This window comes from Schistosoma haematobium, chromosome ZW, assembly GCF_000699445.3.
Source record: "Schistosoma haematobium chromosome ZW, whole genome shotgun sequence".
Taxonomy (NCBI): Eukaryota; Metazoa; Platyhelminthes; class Trematoda; order Strigeidida; family Schistosomatidae; genus Schistosoma; species Schistosoma haematobium.
The window spans coordinates 77,078,703-77,102,460 of NC_067195.1; the positions used below are offsets into that span (position 1 = coordinate 77,078,703).

General features: G+C 39.0%; 1 protein-coding gene across 1 annotated transcript; it reads right to left on the reverse strand.

Annotated features, from left to right (window-relative positions):
- Positions 1-3: 3 nt before the first annotated feature.
- On the reverse strand, positions 4-12,792 carry PSMC6 (26S protease regulatory subunit 10B). The gene is made up of 10 exons (XM_051212355.1): positions 12,475-12,792; positions 12,211-12,439; positions 12,096-12,175; positions 12,018-12,057; positions 8,365-8,750; positions 4,925-5,149; positions 3,712-3,793; positions 3,594-3,674; positions 1,405-1,476; positions 4-435 (listed from the first exon to the last, which is right to left on the reverse strand). Exons 2-10 carry the CDS (start codon positions 12,311-12,313, stop codon positions 317-319), a joined length of 1,188 nt encoding a protein of 395 aa, XP_051072533.1. The 5' UTR covers positions 12,314-12,439; positions 12,475-12,792; the 3' UTR covers positions 4-316.
- Positions 12,793-23,758: the final 10,966 nt, after the last annotated feature.

Below are 23,758 nucleotides of genomic sequence, written 5' to 3' on the forward strand. Positions count from 1 at the left end.
TTCCCACAGGAACATTCTGCTGAAAAGAACGTATATTAAATACCATTTAAACTGTCTGACGAAGCCCTAATTAGTCAATACGACTTGATTACACTATCTAGATCGAAAATAATGAAATTATGACCAGTAAATTACATTTTCTATTTCACCTTGTATTATATAAAACATAACAACTGAAATATACAAGTAATTATTGGTTAAACACTTTAATAGGTTGATTAATAAAACAAAGTTTGTTTTATTGAAAATCAATACTTGTTGAATAACCTTTTTTTATATGTCAGCAATGTGCATGCAAAATAATATATCCCTATATTTAGACTGGTTTATAGTCTAATTTTGTTTCTAATTTCTTAGCATCGGCTATTTTTCGTACAGCTTTCATAAAGTCCTCTTCTATTGTATAATCTCGCTCTGCACGTATAGCAAACATACCTATATTGACCAAAAAAAAGAAGGTTAAATAACATTTGAGAAATAAAAGCTCTGGTACTATGTTAGACTGACACAATTGAAAATTATAAAAAAAAGTAAGGAATTGTTGAGTTAGTCAATTAAACTCAACAATAGATACGCGATATAGCATTCGAAGACAGTGGAGAACAGGATTTTGAAGAATGTCATCATAAGCAAAACGAAAGATGGGATAAGTACAGTGTACACTTATTAGTGACGTATTATTTGTACATAAATAGGTAGTCTGAGAATTTGAAATTTGTAGTGGGTATCTGGACTTTCTTCAAACATTTTTCCCCATATAGTGGCAATTAGAGTCTACAGGATTAAATTATGGAGAATAACCTCAACTCTAGTTATTGTGACGGGTGATGTCCGAAAACTGATACTAATACACGATGTGCTACGCTCTAATCCTACAACTGACTACTTGGGCGAGAAAGTATGTTGGGCGACCGAATAAAATGCACGAATATATATAATTTGTAAATCGTATGCAGTCACATCTATTGGAAATTTCATGCAATTGGTTCCCTTTATGAATTTAAATAAAGCAAGAACAAATATTAGTGCAGAATAGTATGGATCCATAATATTTCGAGGTTTCTCGTCAGCTGCTTTGAATGTGTCCCCTTACTAAATGTAGGGTGAATACGAATCCTGCATGACATAAGCGCTGAAGATTTTTCTCATAATGACGATGAAAGCTTCGCAATAAATCAAAAGCAACCATCTGGACTGCAACTGTTCTTCATCAATTCAAGATGAATACGAATTGAAATCCTGTTAAATTTGCCTTATTCATTATCTAATACACAAGGTTTTGTTTTATTCATACTTTACTAAATACTATAATAAATCAGCTCTAATGATCCTACTAAATAACAATTAGTATATTCAAAAACTGTTAAGAAAGGTAAGCGACAGCATAATTACTATAAAACTTACCAGCTTCTGTGCAAACGTTACGTAGATCAGCTCCATTGAATCCATCAGATAGTTTAACAACTGCTTCCCAATCTATAGAATAAATTAAGTAAGTTAATAGTTGGTAAACAAACAAAATATTTAAATTTATATTATACAATATTATCGTAGATGTAATGTGATTGCACATGTTTTTACAATACACAAATTATGTCATATTCACAGTTATATAATATACCCTTGTGGGCCAGGGTAATTTTACATTGGTTTTCAGGAGAACCAGACACCATCCAGACTTTCACGTAAAAACCCAAACAGTACAGCTCAACTCCGTTTGGCAGAGGAACCAGACACCGTACAGGCTTTAACGCTACAATCTGAATAGTACAGCTCAATCCTATGGCGCAACCACACAGGTACCAAGCACCATCTATGTCATATTCAATTAGATAAAATATGAGAATCTTGAAAGTACTAAATTATTTCACCAATAAAGAAATTTAGATGTTGAATAGTTGATCATTGCCTCAAATAAAGTATATAAAAACAGATTATCATTAGATGGTGGTTGGAGGTAGTCGACAGGAAACCCTGAACTCGGGTTTCGTGCTACTTGGCACTCGTTAGCAACGTGTACCTGTAATCATGAGGAAACTGGTGCTCCCTGGCGGACTCGACGCCGTGTCACCCAGCTTCACAGTCGGAGACGTTACCACTGAGCTATCCGGGTCGCAGATTATCATTATGAATAGGGAAAATGACTAGATTGTTTGCGAGAGAGAGAACATGTTATTAATCTGGTACAAAGCCATTGACATCTATATTATACTTTTCATAGTCATACAATACATTCTACTAACTGAAGAAAACTTAAATTGATTTCTTGTTTATACTTGCACTATATTTCTGCACTACTTCCTATTTCTAATTTTAGAATATGATTATCCTTATTTTGTTTTTCGATAATATTTTTTGTTTTTAAGACTAAATCGAGGCAATCCGCCCAGGAAGCACATATGCGAACATGAGATCGATCAATTACAGTCCTAAATAACACTGGGAAGATACAAGTAAAACAACACCAAGTGAATTTAAACTCAACCTCATTGTATAAGCAAGTGGCTATAAGGACTCAATAGCTAAGTGGATAACGCGATAGCGTTCGAAGTGAACGGTAATGAGTTCGAACCCAGGAGTGAACATCAACTCTGGGATGCGAGTACATCCAGCCGACGAGTCCCAAATGGGACGAAACGCGTGTCCTCGATTCCACTGCTAGCCACTACCCTTTTTTTTGTTTTTCGTTTTCATGATGCACATTCTAGTACTCTCTATTCGATGTTTATGTGTTGCTGTGTGAAATGGACGTCATATTATTATTTTTTAATTTGGTTTCGCTTTTATTTAAAGATTTATGCAGTAAAGTTAGATTCGCGTAAAACAGGTATGGAGAATAACCATGGATTAGAAGTTTAAATTGAGTTAGTAAATCAGTAACTGTGTGAGCGAGAAAGATAATGATTGGTTGTTTGCTTAGTCAGACTTGTAAATGGTTTGACAGGCGTTAGATGAGTTATATATTCAGTTGTCAGTTTTTTGGTGTGGAAATATACTTACGTACTAGTTAGGCTAATCACGTGCTCTTGATCTGTGTTGTGTTGAAGTCCTGTAGAATAGACACTGGGAAGGAATCTAATGTAGATATTCGTGTAGACGTAGAAAACCGAGCGTTATAACAGTAACTAATCTTCTGTGTCTTTGAGTGTTATCTACACGTATTAGCTAATCAGACTTGGTTAAATTAAAGCAAAATTGATGACACTAATTGATATCAATGGACCACCAGAACGTACTATAATAATCAACTAACTTCAATAGGCTAGGTATTTCACTTACAATTATCATGTCTCGAGGTTAAACTCAGTGATATTTGAATGGCAGTCAAAAAGTACTATGTTAATACTCCTGGAGTAATACCCATTGTGAAATTTGTATATCATAACCATACTATTTATAATTAACTGGTATTGACAAAAGTACCTTGAGCGATTTCGTAACTCATCAGAAAACTCTCTCTAGTTATAAGCACAGTAAGGATAAGGAAATATATAGGTATTTATTGCATAATCTAGAGTATTTTTTATAATTTGACAAATAGAGAATTAATATAAACAATACAAGAACGAGAAATCAAGAAAATGACACTTTACCTATTTCACCATGTTTGGCTATTGGAGCTGCATGTATCTTTAGTACATCCATTCGAGCTTGTTCATTGGGCAGAGGAATTTCTAAGAAAATAAATTATGACAAAGGATAGAAGCTTACCAATTTTACGATCTAAACGTCCAGGTCTAAGTAGAGCTGGGTCAAGGGTATCCGGACGATTAGTTGCCATGATCATTTTAACCTGTGATCGTAAATGAAATAGAATTGCACAAATAAGTAAAGCAGTATACCGAATTCAGTTAGATCGTATTGATAGTCGACATTTTGTGATACATCTTTATGGTTAACATTACAGTATTTTAGTCGATGAAGTTAGTAACTATAACATATCCTTAGTTAATCAACAACAGCCTATGAAACTGACAAGAGATTTAAAACTCAAACAATATTGAGGCTTTTTAAGTTATAAATACTTCTTACCGATATGTGCTAAAGAGCATGAAATTCATGTTTAAGAAATTATGACAAAGGATTTAACATATGTAGGTGACTTTTGTTTTTCACCCCAGTATGATGAAAGTGAGGATATGTGACCAGTGAAGTTTAACTATGCCGAGAGCGAAACAAGTATTGTAGTGAACGTATAAGTCAAGTGTGGAAGATTAATTTATTTTCTTAATGCACAGTCACACAGTGGTTTAGCAAAATGTGAAAATCATACAACAAATACATCATTTGCACATCTCTGAATTGTCTCTCACAAGCTTCATTGTTCTTTCACTACTGTTTTATCTTGATTGCTCTCAGTTTCCTTCTCTTTTCTCTTCACTTCAATTTTCCCAACCTTTTGCTCGCAGACATTCTACTTCAGACTGGTATTACATACTGCTTATATCTGTAAACATAAGTAGCATACACCACAGTATGACCTATGGCAATATTGAGAATTGACTGCAGTTTGAAATGTACACCATTAGATGTTAACGCGGTCGCCTAGCTGTAACGCGCTTTCCATAAGCTTCTAGGTTTGATTACTGACAGGTTAGCGAGTCAACAATGCTGAGGAATTTCATGAGAAGATAAAACAGCCGTTCAATGCCCTCTTACTTTTAATGGTAAACCAAATTCCGTAGGAAGTCAATGTCATTTTAAAGTTGGTCAAAGGATTTTTTCGGTAATTCATGAAGAATTCAATTAAGAATACTTACTCTAGGAAATAATAACATTTAACCCGCCCTTAAGAACAATGCATATTTACCAGTGAATACAACGATTTTAACATAAACTGATAAAAAGTAACCTTGTAATATATACTTTAGAAAATAAATTAGAGATGAACAGCTTTTCAGAAACAGAAAATATCAATAGTTACCTGACCAAGTGCATCAAAACCATCCATCTGATTTAATAATTCCATTAAAGTACGTTGAATTTCACGATCAGCACTTGTACCTTCAGTGAAACGACGACCGCCGATTGCATCAATCTCATCCATAAAAATAATGCAGGGTTGATGATCTCGTGCATAATTGAACATTTCTCGAATAAGACGAGCTGACTCACCAATATACTTGTCAACAATACCACTGGATACAACCTGTGTACGATTTAATTTTAAAAAAACGAAGTTTCCGTTAGATTACTTGTGAATCTATTGTGTAGGAAATCTTATGAATTAGCTGGACTACAAAAAAAACAGTGACAACGGAAAAGCGCACGGTCCTATGAATACCTCTCTAACTAAGCTCTGAGCTATTGGAAAAACGAAGTTTTATTGCAGCTTTAGTCGAAGAATTTGTATATAGTAGAAAAAGTGTGGCTATTAACCGGGAATTTGGTGGCAACCTTGAGAACGACCCATCAAGAATTTGAGACTTGAGATACTGAAGGCAGGCAAAAATTTAAAAATAAAGAATTTAGGAATTTTTAGGATGGTTGTGGTCGAATTTCACGGAAATATTGTATTTCCCGACAGAAGAGTAATGACAGAACTTGGTAGATAGATCCTAATTCCACTGGCTTGAGTGACCAATGATAATTGCATTTTTATGTGTAACATTCTGAATATAAGCATGGCATTTTGTTGGAAAAAAATTATCCTGCAGACAAGCTCTATTGTCTTGGTAAGTTTATTTGGAAGCTTAATGTTAATAATGTTGTCTTATAAGTAGGTATTAACTGATCAAGTCGTATTATTCCATATTATCTACTGCTTAGTACTGTATTAATAATTTAAATGATCTGAAACGAGTTCACAAATTTGAAAACTTTCATATAAGACATTCAGCTGAAGGGTGTTATAAAATGAAATGATTTGTATTTATAATTTATTTATTTAAACACAAACATCGGTACAAGGAGGCACCAAACAGATATGCGTCACATAAACCAATTGATTTGTGTGAGGGCTGGGATACTGTCCTGGGTGCATGAACCGAAGCACGTTTTCTTAGGGGGCCACAACCCGAGCATTTGACTTGGAGGTCTAATCTACAAGGCAGTAGAGCAACGTAAGGTGATGCAGTTTCATGGTAACCGGTGACCAACAATAGGTTCGTACGCCATTTGTTCCCTCAGGATCCTGGAGTCCATGCACAGCATGGGTTTGGAATTATGACTTTCTAACTCCCCTAGGTGGATCCTCCATATCCACCAACCCGGCTGAAGCACAGGACACTCACTTTTCGTCCTCTCAATTTCGTAAGCATCCCTGCCACGAGGTGGTGAGTAGGAATTCCCTGGCAGTGGTTGTATGCACATGACCATGTGAGAGCATTTCGAGGAGAGCTGACTTTTCCCAATATCGGCCGTACCAGGGCATTTGGAGGCGGAATTTTTACTCTTGTAAGTTGGTCATTCGTCAAAATTTAATAGCTCAACCCAAAAAAGGTTGCCCTTAAATATATATGGCACAAAATCATAATACGTCTTGTATGTTCTATAATGCTAAACTATCGCCAGAGATCCTTTGACCTAGATTTTGAGCTTATTTACATTTATAAATAGATAACTTATAACAAGTGTACATCATACTTTAATTAAACTAACGAGAGGATAACAAGGGAGTAAACAATAATCATATAAATATTAATGAAAAACCAAAAGAAACGTATTAAACTGGGGGTAATTTTATTTTTAGAATCGAATGAAAGATGACTGAGTGCATCTGTGGTAGTGTAATACAATCATGACGATATCAAATATAGATAACGATGGCTAACTAATTAATTACTGTCGGTGCGAAATTTCGACTACCGTAGTAAGTTGGACAGAAACTAAGAGCGGCCAACGTAAGAAACGACACTCATGTATAAAGTCAGTGATGGAAACTAAATGGTTGGATTTCTTATGATTATAGTTACCAATAGTTGGAGACATTGAACAGCTTGATCAAACTCGACCGGAATGATGCAAATATATGCATTCACACCTTATCTAGCATCAGATTCTAAGCTTCAAAATTGTTCTGTGCTTTTTATTCCGGGAATTCATTTTTTCTCAAATCATATTCTGTGTAATCTTATTCACTATCATTGATACTTATAATGCCTCAGTGTTTACTTTTCCATCTTATTTCGCAGTGCTGATGTGTGATAAAGTGGGCTGAGGAAGATTTGTGCTAGGTCCGATGCTGATCAGTTATAATTAGGTTACCACAATTCCAGACGAAATAAAACGTCTCTATCGACAGAATATAATTACATGAGCTAACATTTGTATTATACCAACATAATTGTTGATGTTACTAGATAACCTAAAAGTCGAACTACGTCAAAACCATTGTCTCTGTAATCATAACTTTATGCAACTTTTTTTAATATCAATAACGTTCTGAGTCATCAATACTCAGTGACTGAGTGTTATAATCTCTTTTCTTACGGTTATGACCCAGCTATTCCTATTGCTTAGTATTCGTCTGCCAATTAAGGGACGAGTATACTGCGCGGCAGTTCGTTCTGTTTTACTTTATGGCTGCGAAACGTGGTCATTAAGAGTAGAAGATATTTGTAAGCTACTAGTATTTGACCACAGATACCTAAGAAATAATGCTCACATCTGCTGGAATCACCGGGTAAGTAATAGTGAGGTTAGACGCAGGGTATTAGGGAATGATGGTAAATCAGTCGATGAGGTTGTGAATTTTCGTCGACTAAGATGGATGGACCACGTGTTGCGTATGCCTGAACACCGACTACCACGACGTGGAATGCTAACCGGTGTTGGGCATCAGTCCACAGAGTCACTAACTTTTGGTATGAGCTATGTTGGTAGATGCAGACTACTTAGTTTGGGGTCTGCGCGACCATCGTAACCAATGGTTGGAGACTCTGGGTGACATGGCTCAGAATCGATCACAATGGCGTCGGTGTATACACTCTCTGTCTTCCCTTAAACTATGAGATTAAAATCGCTTCATATCTTTCTAAGTACTAATTCTTTCTTCCTGTACTATGTCCTTACATTCAATCTTTCTTTTATATATTACCACCACTGAATTAACTACTATGAATCCGGTGTTCATCTTGTTGTGCTGTGGTATGACAACTTGGATCAATGCACATATGTGGCTGGTCCTACGTTGTAGCTGACTGATACTCAGTGACCCAACTTTAATTGCAGTGAAGTGATTTTGTTCTGTATCTATAGTTTTAATTCAGTCATCATTTAAAGAGGAGTAACTTAAAATAAATTATTAATAGTAATAATAGATTCAGCTAATTCCATGTGATCACAGTTCGAATTGATTGTAGTGACATAACTGGTATTAATCATAGTACACAGTGCAAACCAATAGTAGAGAATCCAAAATACCTTTAGAAAGTTAACATCAAGTTGTGATGCTACAGCACGTGCTAGAAGAGTTTTCCCAGTCCCCGGTGGACCATAAAGAAGGCATCCTTTGGGAGGGGTTATACCAACTCTATGGAACAATTCTGGATTCATAAGCGGGAGTTCAATTACTTCTCTGAGTTCACGAATTTGATCAGCCAGACCACCAACGGAAGCATAAGATACAGAACCTGGGTCTTCTGCAGACATATTATGGACTAGTGGGTCGACTTCGCGTGGTAATTGGCGCATAATTGTCAATGTGGTCATGTCCAATGCAACTCTAGTGCCTGGCTTTAATTTACTGCTTTGTAAACTGCGTCGACAGCCAACAACATATCGCGGCCCGTTACTAGCTTTAACAATGACTAGAAAACAAAGATAAACCTCTATTAATAGAATGCATCCGACAAAGTCGAAAATGGCATGAATGTTTAGTGCAACAATATAGTACTATGAAGTAAGCTATTAAAGTACACTTACCTTTAAAATAACTTCTACTACTCCATTTTGATAATGATTTATGCCTCTGATATTTAACAAGGTTATAGGTGTGAATCCCACATCATCCAATGAAAACTGAGTTACCAGGCTTCTAGATAAAAATAGTGCGTAACACAGAGCCTGAATTTTCACAAGGTCGCATTGAACTTTTTAAATCTATTCCAGACTAGTTTCCAACCCTAAAAAGCTATGATGGACTGAGATTTACATTTGCCAAATCAACTATATTTCGCAGTACTTCTGATAGACGTATACCAGTTCCCTATATGAGAAGAAATCAGCTTACACGTGCAAGCAACGATAGAAATATCAATTGATTATTTTAAAAATATCGGTCGAATTATGTTGGTTAAAATGGTTAGTTTGTAAACCAAGGGAACTGGTTACTGTCAGAATAAAAAAACAAGTAGTATTGAGACACAATTCAAGGGGTCATACTGGCGACTGTAGAATGCGACTGGTGGAATGTGATAATAGTGAGGTGGGAGGTTAGAAAAACACTATTCCAAGACTAGAATCCTTTTTCCTATATAAATTCAAGTTGTGAACCCTATAACTACCACCATTTCAAGAATTACAGCGCATGATAACCTCAGATAGATATGCTTTGGGCTTTGAGGTCATGTACGTTTTTATTCACCATCCAGGATACAAGCTTCTACAATGCGATTAGTTGTAAAGGATTAGTTTCGTGCGTACTTCTAAAAGCGCGAATGTAACTCTAGCTATTTATCAGCCCTTCACATTTTCCTCTGCTCTTAGTAACAATATGATCACCAGTAGTCTTGAAAATCCGATTTGTTTTACAATTGTCATTTATTATTCGAGCCCATGAAATACCAATTTTGGTCTACTGAAATTGCACTGTAAATTGTATATTGGAGCTTTTAATGTTCGGATGCCATATGCGCGATTTGTCCCCTCAGGATAATGGAGCCCATGTGCAACATTGGTTTGGAATTAGGGTTTTCCAACTCCCCTAGGTGGACTCTCAGTGTCCACCAACCTGGTCAAAGCGCCGGACATTCACTTTTCGTCCTCCCAATTTTGTAAACAACATCCCCGCCACGAGAAGGCAATGAGTAGGACTTCCCTGGCAGAGGCTATATACGCGTGGCCATATGAGAGCATTTGGAGAGGGAGAGCGGACTCTTATTTACTTATTTATTTGAACACATGAATATTGGTACAAGAGAGCGCCAATATATATGCGCCACACAAAACAATGAGAATTCGAATAGAAATAGAAAAAAAAGCTAAGGGGCGCAAAAAAAGAGAACAATAACGAACAGATTGGTGTAAGGTAGTATAGTAGAAATGAGGGAACGGAAAGATACAATCAGAAGAAATCTTTCAGGTAAGGGAGACAACCACTTTTTATGAAGAAAGTAAAAGAAGGTTACAGCAGGATCGCCACTGGCTTCTATTCTGAGCCATATCTGATAACGTCTCTAGCCACTGTGTAGCACCATCTCTCGGACCCCAGCCGGGGAGGCTGTATACGCGCGGGCGTGTGAGAGTATTTCGAGAGGGAGAGCGGACTCTCCCCACTCTCGGCCGTACCAAGGCATTTGGGGGCCATCATTTTTGCAGAAAACATTAGCACATACTTAAGAAAGAAGTAGACTATTAAGAGTTATTCTCCTCATGCTAATAGTTTGTCTTTTTGATAAAGAATATGGTCATTTACTTAACCTGATGGCCATTGTGATGAATTGAAGCAATTCATTTCGAAGCTTAGAAATCTAGTAGATAGTTATCATTGGCTCTAATAATTAGTACACTAGTAACACATGTTAGGTGCCACAGAGCATTAAAGTTGATTCCCATATAAAGCACTGTGGCAACAAAGGTATTATAAAACATTATGAATTAAATAATCATATGGTACAAGCAAAAGAAACGAATATTAAAGGACACAAGCCAACTGGGAACACAACCATGGTATGTCTCACCTTTTAAAAGTACGTCTTACCACTTAGGAAGAACAAAACAGAAAGTGTAGGTAAGACCACCGGTAGCTTTTATTTTGGGCTATGGTCAGGGTTCTATAGTATTCATGGGTCTATGCAAGGTTACATGTACCTCCAACTGTAAACCTATCAGAACTATCATTCACTAAAACCCCATACGTCACAAACTGATATCGTTTCTTTCACTCAGTCGAAGAATAGTTCATGGAACGCAACCCACTAGAGGAATGTGTAAAAAGGGTCTCAAGTTAAATGGAAATGGTGTTAAAAGACAGTAAAGCCTGTAAATTCGGACATGCAAATATTTCTGAATCTAACAATTACTTACATAGCAGTGGAACCAATAATTGGTAGACAACCATCTGAAGCAGGAACAGCAAACTCTCAGTTATGGAAGATTGTGTTCGACAAATCCGATACAGAGATGCTCGTACAAATGCTCATATAAATATTCGGAATCAGGGGATCTTTTTGGAACTCATCATCGATGATGACTTCAACCACATGCTGTCTTTTTCAATGTTGATTATGTAGCATATTAATAAATGCCGATTGTCGACTAACTGGGTATTACTTGGGTAACGTTTCTCTACACCAAGACAATATCACGTGTATGCTGACGGCTGGGGTAATCCCCTAGGTGACATGACCAAACTATCGCACTGTTCTGCGACGGTTTTCACTGTTATCAACGGAGAGAAATGGTGTGCACACACTCCATTAGTCATATTGCTGATTTGTGAAGACGAAGAGGTGGTTGTGTAACAGTGTTTACTTTGGGGAGTTTATCCATTGGGCTTCAAAGTGCTTTGAGCACATTTCTGTCTGACAGACAGCTTGGAAGCACTGTCATGTCTAAAACCTATTATGATACTACAAAAATACATATTACGACTAGCCACACTATTTTTCAACGTTTGGAAATGTATTATTATAGATAACAGTCTGAATCGTGATGACAAACGAAACATGAAAATGATTCCCAACCTCCCAGTTTTGGGGAATTTTCGGGGTTTTCCCAAAATCTAATGACCGTTTTCCCCGAAAAATTTGGGGCTTTGTGTCACTCCTCCAGAATCTTTTACAGCGGCTTCCACGAAATTTCCCCAAAATAGGGAGATTGAGTTTAGCAGCTATATAGAGCAGAAAGCAACTTACAGTGATCATCAGTCAGCTGCTTCAAAACATCACCTACTATCTTCAAACACGGATTAAATAGAAAACAAGATAAAATACCTGACCAACACTTTGGAGCGCTTTCAAATCATTCTCTGCTTTGTCGTACTCTTTCGAAATCGCTTTGGATTTTTCTCGAGCTAGTTTATGAGTGATAACGGGGTGGAATTATTACCTTCCTTGAGCCTTGCATCTATTCCTCTATGTTCCACAAGTTTACGTCTGTAGTAACTTAGTGCTTTCTCTCTAGCACTTTCGCCCGGAACAGCAACAGTCATGACTAATCTGCTGTAGCACACTTGTTAAGTTAGTTCCAATATCCGATAACTTAAGATTCAAACATCAAACTTAGCTTGGCACGACCGGCAACCTGGTACAAATATTTTTAAATGGTTCGAATGGTTCTAGATGGAATATAAGTAGCTTTTGCTTAACGAACTTCCGTATTTAGGAGCAGTGGATTACCGATGTCACCAGGTAAGAACCTAGGTATATTAGTGATAAAAGAGAAAAAAGAATTATTAATAATAGTTGGATATGTCCTTCGTCCATAAGAATATTTCAAGGTTTCTTTTAAAGGACTCTTGGAAGGTCGCTTGGACTAGCTCAGCCGGCAGCGAATCCCAACATTCCAGTTTCAGTGTGGCGGAAAATAAATTTCCAAAATCAATAGCCCTATAAGTCTTCGACATTCGATGCTGATCACATTCATTTTAATGGACTGACCTAGCTGAAGGCGGTCAGTCATACAAACGCACCAGATCACGGGTGAGAACGCCGTACTCAACATCCCCTGCAATCGCTAGCCAGATTAGATTAGTAGATCCTCGATATATTGATAGCCTATCAAATCTATCTTCGAACCACCTCGCTTCTGTCTTTTGATTTCACTTGGTGGGTACGCTTCATATTAGAAGGTGTTACTGGTTAAAGCGTTGTCGAATTCCAAATACCTGTGGCATCTTCACCAGTTTCAGTTTGGAAAGGACAGGATGCTTGATGGTCTGTGTTAGTCCTGGAAATGATGGTCTCTCAGTTGTTGCAGCTTTCTTTTGAAAGAGTCGAGGCACGGATCCCCAACCACGTGCTGAGTTAATGAACTTCGCTCGTTGATGCTTTGATTGGGAATTCGATAGTCAGTTGACAAATAATTTGTTCTGGGCTTGTGAACTTTTTGTAGTGTCCTCGTAAATTCTGTTTTGGAAAAAAATGAAGGCATATCAGGTTTAAATTTATCGCTAAGCAATTTGAAAATTGTTATCAAGTCGCCGAGACCAACAGACTGGATTCCGTAAGGGTCATTTGTGTAAAGACCAAATCGCAAGTTCACGGACCATAGTGGAACAATCGATTGAATGGAATTCATCACTCTACATCAACTTCATTGACTACGAAAAAGCACTTGATAGCATGGAGAGGACAACACTATAGAAGCTTCTTCGATACTACGGCGTGCCTCAGAAGGTAGTCAATATCATACAGAATTCCTATAATGCATTAAACTGCAAAATCGTGCATAGAGGACCGGTCACAGACTCCGTCGAGGTGAAGACCGGTGTTAGGGGAGGTCGTTTACTCTCACCCTTTCTTTCTCCTGGTGATCGACTGGATCATGAAGACGTCAACATGTGAGTGTGGGCATGGAATACAGTGGACAGCTAGGATGCAGCTGGACGATTTAGACTTAGCAGATCGTCTAGATCTCCTATATACCAGGTAACAACAAATGCAGAAGATGACCGGTGTAGCAGCAGCCTCAGTAGCAGTAGGTCTCAATATACACAAAGGGAAAAGTAAGATTCTTCGATACAACACAGCATAAAACAGTCGAATCACACTTCGTGGAGAAGATTTAGAAGATGTAAAAACCTTTACATATCTGGGCAGCATGATTGATGAACATGGTGGATCTGATGCAGGTGTGAAGGCACGGATCGGCAAACCAAGAGCAGCATATTTACAACTGAAGAACATCTGGAACTGACTATAGAAACGTATGGTTTTTTGTAATGTTTCTTCAAAAAGTTAAAGGTAAAACAAGTTAGGTAGTTATTAATGATGGAAGTTATTACGGGGCAACACTTGAACGTATCCCCCTTACTTCCTGGGGAATTCGCCTAAACGTCCATAATGATCTAGTTTAGACGAGTTTATTGCTCTGTGTTGGCATCTAGGTGTTCTAGGTCTTTGGGAGCATTCAAATATGGTAATTTGGTCACTCGACTTCGCTAGTATCAGCAAGTTCAACAAAAACGTGACGGTAAGTATCGTGGGGAAATTGTATAACTATGGTCTACTATGATATTAGTACTGCTTTAATAATAGAACTAATCCTAAATTCGCAGATTTGTCATGATATAACTGCCTAATCTATAAGATCTTACGTGGAAGTCACATCATCGACTACACCAACTCACTGTATCGTATCAATTACCAATACATGATGTAGAACAAGGTTAGGCTAGAGAAAGAACAATATATTTAATATGAATAGAAGATATAAGGTAACATTCAGCAGAGACCACGCCTGCATGGCCGAGCCATGCCACTCGATCAACTCCAGTCCATTCAATTCATTCTTCGCGCCTTCTCCATCGTTAGGTATTTATCCGCGTTAAATATTGAATATCTATTCTCTGAGTAGTCTCGTGTTCAGCTTTGTGGATTGTGCGGTTATTGTTCAATGCCACTACAAAATAACATTAATTAGTAGTCAGGTGAGTTGTTGGGACGAAAGTCATCTTACCGAGGTGACTAGTCATTAGACTTTGATCGATCAACAAAAATCAACAATGACGACTGGTGACAACTGTCTAACCTGGAGGCATTAGATGACCGTTTCGTCCTATTGTAGGACTCAGAAGTGTGCATCCACGATCCCTCTCGTGGGATTCGGATCGAGGACCATGTGCTCACTGATGACTAACTTCGTGAGGGAATTCTCTGAGTTCTAGTGAGGGGTCGTGGCCAGTGAAGTTATTCCGTGTTGGGTAGAGACAGGAATCTACCTCAGTACAATGGAAGATGGTCGCACAATTTCGTGGATTGGTTGAGGTTAGACATTAACGCCGTTGGATGACGGCTCAGAGGTTTAGAGGTTGGGCATTCGCGCGCGAGACCGAAGGCTCCGGGCTCGAAGCCCGCGAGCGGGGTCGTGGCTGAGCACTGTTGAGGTGTCCCGTAATAGGACGAAACGGTCGTCTAGCGCTGCGTTAAATTTAAATAGCTCTAATTTGATAAAGCCTATAGAATATATCATCAGCACAAAGTATATCAAACGGTGAAGCCCGTGCTACACAGTCCAGGGTTTGCCTAACGCAAAATTGCGTGCCAAACAACGACAAGAATAGTTGGTAAACAAGAGTTTGATACCTGAGAATCAATAAAAATACTCACAAGAAGACGAAATTAGTTATCTACCTGCAAAGATTTCGGCGATTCTTTCTTTCTACCAGTCCATATTGTCTCAAGACATCTCGACACCCGATGTTGTCCGTTCCGACTTTGAAGCTTGGGCCTCTCATCAGAATGGTTAGTTCCCTTCTTAGGCGCTTCTCTACGATCGACTGCGGCTTTCCGTAAAACTGATATTTAGTATCCTGATTGTTATCACTGGTGGACGCATGACACTGAGTAAAATCAATGTGATTCCCTCCCCCTTTATTTTGAAGGATACTTTGAGGATTCTGAATCCATGAGATCCCCACCCTACAAGTGCTTTTCATTCTTCTTTGGACAACATCACTGTAACTTTTTTGTATGGAAGGTATTTTCTCCTTCATAACCAGCAACTCTCCCAAATGTAACATTTGTGTTCAGCTTGGGTTCCACTGATTCCGAGCACCGTCAAGCTGTATCTCCTCATTGTTACGGCTACTTGATTAGTCCTCCTGGTCTCTTAGACTTTCCGGACATTCCATGTATCTGTAATAATTGTTGTTGTGGTTATTAGAAGGGACATTGGCTCGTGCTGTCCGATGGATCTCAGCATTCACCATGAGGCATCACAATTTTTCTGAATGAAGGCTCCCCAAGCGGTTTTAGTTGCTCCTTCTGGTTAGCGTCTTTAAGCAAGGGTATCTCCTATGGGATGGGGTTGCTGGAATCTATGCACAACGCTCTTCCTCTATCCGGGCTTAGTGCCATCAGTAACCCTGGAAGAGCTACAAACGGAGAAGCTTTTATCTGAGGGAATCAAAATGAACAACAAAAAATTAAGGCATGCAACCGAATGGTGGTAACAAATAACTGCTGTCCACAGCAACCTTGAGTTTACATAAGCAAGACCTTTACTATCAATGATCCGGTGTCGTACGACATCGGCACATATTGATGAAGACAAATCCTAACAAAATTCAATTAATAAGGTATCAATCTGAGAAGATTTTGAAATATGAAAATATGGTTCATCCAGCCCCAGATTAAAGTGAACACACAAAACGTGCAGAAAAATCCAAACCCCAGTGCAGTCAAACAAAAAAGTTTGGTGAGTGTAACACTACTGACAAGATAAGACAGGAATGACCTTTGACTAAGAATTATTGATTGGTTGGTTGGATCACTACATTTATTTGAGCAGTTAAAATTATTAAGCTGAATGAGCCGAGAATTTACACATATCTTGCCGGAGGATTTACTTCAACGGCAATTCTAGACAACTGAACAATTAGATCCTTAAATGTTCAGAGAAGCTGTAAGAAAGGCCTTAGAATCTCAGTACGCCTAGATCAAAAGTAGCGGATCCAAATGTAAAATCTGAATCTAATATCAAAGTGAAAGACTAGTACTATGGAACAAGAATTATGTGAAATAATATCGGTGCTAAGACATGGACAGCCGGCTGAACCAAAAATCCAACCGCTGGAAAATATTGTTTTCCTCATAGAAACTATAATTTCGGCAACACCCGACTAATTTTGCCAGCAACCGACATATTTGAATGTCAGAAACCCTTCTTTCTAGTAAAGCGTAGAAAGAATTAAGATTATCGTGTATTAAGATTCTACCTATAAGGAACGTGAATAGTCTTTACTGAAGGTGAAACAGTATTCGTACCTTCAAAGCATCCTATCTTGCTGAGAAAAGTTATATTGTGTTCAGCAAGACGAGGGAGAAAAGTCAGCTGCCTTCATCGGACGTCTTCAAAAACTAGTAACAACATCATTCCCAGATTATTTACGACAGAAACTCGAAGAGTTTGTTCTCAGTCAACTTGTCGACGGCACGAAGTTGAAATTACTACGACAGTTGATGAATTAAACCCGTAAAAGCTTTAAAGCTGCTCATGAGGAAATAACTTTGGAAGAGCAGGTATCCGTGATCTCAGGTTTTCAAGAGTTGAACTAACACAGTGTTACAAGAGTTTCCTGGAGAAATGACCACGTGAGAAATGCCCAGTAGGTAATCTTCCTCTCAAGATTTATTAGATATTCATGCTGCAAACCCAACGACGGACATGCCAGGTGGTTCAAGAAGAATCTGAGGGCAGTTTTGGTACATGTTTCGTTAGTTTCATGTGGTGGTTGTAAACCCTTTGGTCCAATGTTATGTGGAGAGTTGTATTATCGTCCAGATATTATCTTGCTAGATTTGGGCGCAGCATGTTCTTTAATCAGCAGTAATTTCGTTCCTGATGATGTGTCTCCGTCTGATACTTACAATGTACATTTGAATGCGAACGACGGCACTTCGATGGTTTTTAAGGGAAAAATAACATTGCCGTGAACCCTAGACCAGTCGAATTTCATTCATAATACTCTTGTCTTTCAGAATCTATCCTGGAACGTGATGTTGAGTACAGATTTACCAACGAAATATGTTTGTTTGAATATAGAGGGAAAGATCTTTACTATTTGGGATTTAATCTGGAAACTGGGTTTTTACAAAGGGAAATACATTCCTAGTTTATAAATAGCGATTAGTGTTAATCAAACCAGGACAAATAATATGTTGCCTTTACTTACAAAATGCCCTCGGAAGCATGTTGAATTATTAAAAATAACCTTATGAGGTTTTATAATGTATGATGATATCGGGCGCACGAGGACTGTGACTCGTGGGGTCGAACTGGAAATACTAAACCATATAATCAACCTCCTCGTCTTGTACCTCCATAGTTTAAAGAGTCTTTTAATGATTTGATAAGAGAGACGTATTAGTACGTAATACAATCACGCCATCCACATCATCCTGAGCGGCCTCAATTGTGTTAGTAAAAAAGAGAACGGAACCCTAAGACTGTGTATCGATTGTTGTTGACTTAATGAAGTCTCAAAGCGCGATTCTTTCTCGTTGCCACGAATACGTTTAGACATATTGGCCGCTCTGAAAAGGTTCTCAGCACTAGAGTTGGCATTTGGCTATTGACAGGTCGCAGCACGTGCAGATAATCGACACAAGACGGCTTTTTACTATACCATAGTGTCCATATGGTTTTTATATAATGTCTTTTTTGCTAGCTAATCTACCTTGCAATACGCATACAACACTGTCTGAGTTTGTGTCACATGTTTGTTCGGTGTATTTGTTTGATGCTATAGTACATGGAGAAAACGTTCATGAACACCTAGGAAATTTGCAAACAGATTTAGAATGCCTTCGGAAAGTTGGATTTAAAGTACAACCACCGAAATATTGCTTTATGAGTTAGCAAGTTAAGTTTGTAGATCATGTCGTTGATGATCAAGGAATACACTAAAACATAAAAAATGTTGTTGCTACTCTAATCTGGGTTGTTCCACAAAATGCCAATGAACTCCGCAGCTCCTAGGGCTAACAACTTACTACAGAATGTTTAAACAAGGATTCTCGAGGACTGCAATTTCCCTTCATACCTTGTTAGGGGAGGAAGTTAACTTTGAATAGTTTGAAAAGTGCTAGCAATCTTTTGACCGGTCGAAGAAGTTGTTGCGTTTGACTTCAATTACTGTTGCAATTAGACTTGAAAGATTCCAATAGCAAGTCATGGACTCAGTGGTAGGACTCAAATTCACACGCTGCACGTGACTTTTAGAGTCTCTGAGTATGTATCCTTCAGAATGTAAGTGACTGCGAGATCTTACAATGAACTACATTATCTAGAATATCCCTCGGTATTCTCTAAAAGACTTAGTTCATTTAAGCCGCAACATGGAATTTTGGAAAAGTTGTTATGTATGTATTCAATAATGATTCCTTTAGGCATATCCATATTCACTGAAGAAGATGAAGGATCCACGAATTCTCCCGGAAGTCGAAGTATCGTTCAATAAACCAGTTGGGCTGTAGTGTATCCAACATCAGCTTTTAGTGGCCCGTGGATCTGACTTCAAGATCGTATAAATGTTTGTTATCGCCTATTCTCGTATATCATCGTCGACTTAAATCGCGTTATCCAATAACGGAATTAAATAAGTCGAATAACGAGAATTGACTTGAGAATACATATATTTCGTACATGAAGCGAATGAAACAGAGCAAATCAAAATGACACGCAGAGAAGATGGCTGGGAAGCCAACTCCATTTTAGTCAGGCGTTACTCAATATTTATAGTCAGACAAAATAAAGCTACAGACATGTGATTAATGGAATAAGAAGGACACACATATATACGCCCATATAAAAACAATCAAGACTAATAAGCGGATAATTGACAAGGTCAAAATATGACTCAATTAGGATGAATAGAATGGTTTGCCCAAAAACTAGAATAAGATATATGGGCTTAAAATAATGTCTGACACTACATGCTTGTGCTGCATTGCGAATACCTAGTAAGACGAGTGGACAGGCGTCGGTCCACTGTGAAACGTTTACAGCTGGAAGGGAAACGTTTAGCTGTCGGTGAATGCGTTCTACCAGCCTGTACGCTTGTGGGTGGTAGGCGGTCTTTCGGAAGTGAGTGGTTCCTAAACGTGTGGTCAGACAACGGAAAGGTTCAGATTCAAACTGACGTCAGCGGTCTGTAGTGATGGTTGAAGGGCAGCCGAAGTTTGCTACCCATCGTTTGACGAAGGCGCGAGCCACTGTTTCCACAGTCATGTCTTTGATAGGTACTGCTTCTGACCGTCGAGTGAAACGGTCTACGTAGGTTAAGAGGTAAGAGTATCCATTTGAATCTGGTAAAAGTCATACCACATCCAGATGAACATGGTCGAAACGAGCATCGGGAGTTTTAAATGGGCCTAAGGGACATTTATTGTGTCTGATAACCTTAGATTTTTGGCAGCTTACACAGGAATGCCCACTCCCTCACGTCTTTATTCATTCCAGGCCAGCAAAACCTTTCTGCTATAAGCTTGATGGTTGCACGGACGCCTGGATGAGGAAGTTTGTGCAACGTATTGAAGACATTGCGTCGATGACCTTTCAGCACGATTGGGCGATCCCTACCTGTAGATGTGTCTTAATGTAAGGTTTCCTTACCTGTTTCCATCTGTTTGGTGCGTAGCTTGAGTGTTGTAGACGATAACTCGTGCTGAAGATCAGTGTCTTCTTTTTGAAGCTCGGCGAGTTTAAGAAGGTTGATTCCTTGGAAACTGTTCAAGGAAGTTATGCGAGATAAGGCGTCTGCAACTACATTGTTTGCCCCAGAAATATGTTGGGTGTCTGAAGTAAACTGCGAAATCTAGTCCAGTTGTCGAGACTCACGAGGTAAGTACTTATCTGAAGAGGAGCTTAAGAAGAAAGTAAGAGGTTTATGGTCAGTGAAAAAGGTGAGTTTACGGCCTTCGATGTAGTGTTGAAAATGCCATACAGCACAATACATAGCCAGGAGTTCCCTACCGAGTGTGCTGTACCTCGATTCGGTGTCTAGCAACCGTCTAGAGAAAAATGCCAAGGGTTGCCAGGAGTTGTTAACCCATTGTTGTAAGACTCCTCCGATTGCCGAGTCGGATGCGTCTACTGCGATGCTAATGGGTGTTCGGGTGTCCTGATGTGCGAGCATTGTTGCTTTAGTGATAAGTTGTGAGGAATGCTTTCCGTGCGGTGTCGTCCAAATTAATGGATTTCGCATTTCCACGAAGTTGGTCAGTAAGAGGTTTTATAAGTAACGCGCATTTGGGTATGAAACGTCTATAGAAACTTGCGAGGCCGTTAAAAGTGCTTAATTGCTTAATGGTGGTCGGTTCATTGTAATCCAGAATGACCACCACTTTGCTTCTTAGAGGAGAGATGCCTTGAGCATCAATCTTGTGTCTTAGGAAATCAAGGAGTTAGTTCCGATTTGGCATTTCTGAATGTTTACAGTAATGCCATGTTTTTGTAGTCGGTCGAAAACAAGGTCCAGATGCTGGAGATACGATTCTCTGTCCGGACTTGCTATTAGACAGTTGTCGACATACACATGAACGAAGTTGAGACCTCAAAAAACGTCATCTATGAAGCTTTGGAAGGTCTGGGCAGCATTTATTAAGCCGAAAGGCATGTGCAAAAATCGTAAAGACCGAAAAGAGTTATGATAGCGGTTTTTAGAATGTTGTCAGTGGCCATGGGAATTTGCTTATAGGCTTTAACCAAGTCGATTTTCGAAAAGACAGTTGTACCTTTCAAGGTAGCTGTCAAATCGTGAATGTGAGGCAACGGGTAACGATCGGGAATGGTTTTTGCATTCAATCGCCGATAGTCACCAGTTGGACGCCGATCGTTCCTGTTCTTTTTAGGGACCATGTACAAGGGAATGCCCATGGGCTGCTTGACGGTTGAATGATTTCTAACTCTATTATGTGATCGAATTCGTTTTTAGCCAACCTCAGATTTTCAGGAGCCAGTCGGCGCGCTTTCGAGAATACAGGAGGTCCTGTAGACGTGATGTGATGTGAAACGTTGTTGGTTACACACAACGATTTCGGTTGAGATTGGTGTATCCCAGAATATTTATCGGGTGTTTTTTGTTAGAATGGATCCATCGTGTGCCTAACTGTGGCAATAATCTGCAACCGGAAAAAAGACGTTACGCAAACAGATAAATTAGTATTTCTGTCCATTAGCCCCCGTTTTCGCGTATCGATGAGTGGATTGTGGTGTTGTAGTAGGCCTGTACCAATGATTAGCATAGAAACATCTGCAACAACAAAGACCCAGTGAATGGGTTTGCGTAAACCCACGTTAAGGTAAGCGTAACCTTTACCGTATGTGGCGATGGGCTTTCCGTTTGCCACCTGTAAGTTTAAAACAGATTCGTGAAGCTGGTCGTTAGGATTTGCAGGAAGAACGCTAACTTCTGCGCCACTATCGACGAGGTAGCGAACTTTCGTTATCACATCTGTGACGTATAACAGACGCCTATGATCGCCGGCTACGGTTGCCGTTAACACGTGCTGGTTTGGAAGTTTCCCGAATTTTTTTGTGTCGGTCGATTTTGAGTTCAGAAAATTGCGGGGTTTTCTGCAATTTCTAGATTTTCAGTACTGGTTATGATACCAGCACCAGTCGGGGTTATCCTTCTTTCGTGGTTCAGAGACAGATCGTCCACGTGAAGTGCTTCTTCGCGGGGTATGTGACCGTTTACGGACATTACGAAATCTAAGATAACGTGCCGGCTAATGACATAGTTCCTTAATGTCATTCTGTGTCGCTTAAGTCTTTTCTTTGACTGAAAAATCCCGACGTTAGACTTAGTGATTTTTAAGATTCGGTCAGAAGATGCAGCCAGCTCGTCTACGGCGTTGTTTTGAAACGAGATTAGCACAGCTTGCACGTGTTGAGGAATTTTAGATAAGAAAAATTATCTGAATAGGCCATTATCGAACGTTCTTTGGTAAATCACCTCTCTCATTCGTAGCAACATTTTTGTCGCAGAACCGTGTTGCAGGTCAATATTATTAAGGAGTTGGCCTAACCTTTATCGATTGGTTAGTTTTCCGCGTTTAAGAGTTTTGTAAGGTTCCGAAACATCACCAGTAAACATACTAGGTGTTACTTGCCTCTCGGTAGTGCCTTGACTACTGCGAGGAATTGTGCACGTGTGTCGTTCACGTCGTGCTCGTAGGAGTCGGCTTCCGCATGGCAGAACCAGACCTCGAGGTTGTCTGGCCAGAAGGACATGAGTTGAAACGAAGGTGGGGACATAGTCTTTAGCTTAAGTACCTTGGGTGTCTGTCCCGTCATGGTAAAATATGAAGTACGAGAATGAACGAGTAGAATATATACGTATATAAATATCCAGAAACGCGCAAAATACATCACAATATCTAAAAATTAAAACGAAGCAGTGATACATAAAATCCCAGAAAAGATCAGACTAACTGTTTGCAATTTGGTGTATCAGATCACACCGGACTCACTGATGAAGATGTCACAGGTATTTGGAGTTCGACAACGCTTTAACCAGTAACACCTTCTAATATGAAGCGTACCCACCAAGTGAAATCAAAAGACAGAAGCGAGGTGGTTCGAAGATAGATTTGATAGGCTATCAATATATCGAGGATCTACTAATCTAATCTGGCTAGCGATTGCAGGGGATGTTGAGTACGGCGTTCTCACCCGTGATCTGGTGCGTTTGTATGACTGACCGCCTTCAGCTAGGTCAGTCCATTAAAATGAATGTGATCAGCATCGAATGTCGAAGACTTATAGGGCTATTGATTTTGGAAATTTATTTTCCGCCACACTGAAACTGGAATGTTGGGATTCGCTGCCGGCTGAGCTAGTCCAAGCGACCTTCCAAGAGTCCTTTAAAAGAAACCTTGAAATATTCTTATGGACGAAGGACATATCCAACTATTATTAATAATTCTTT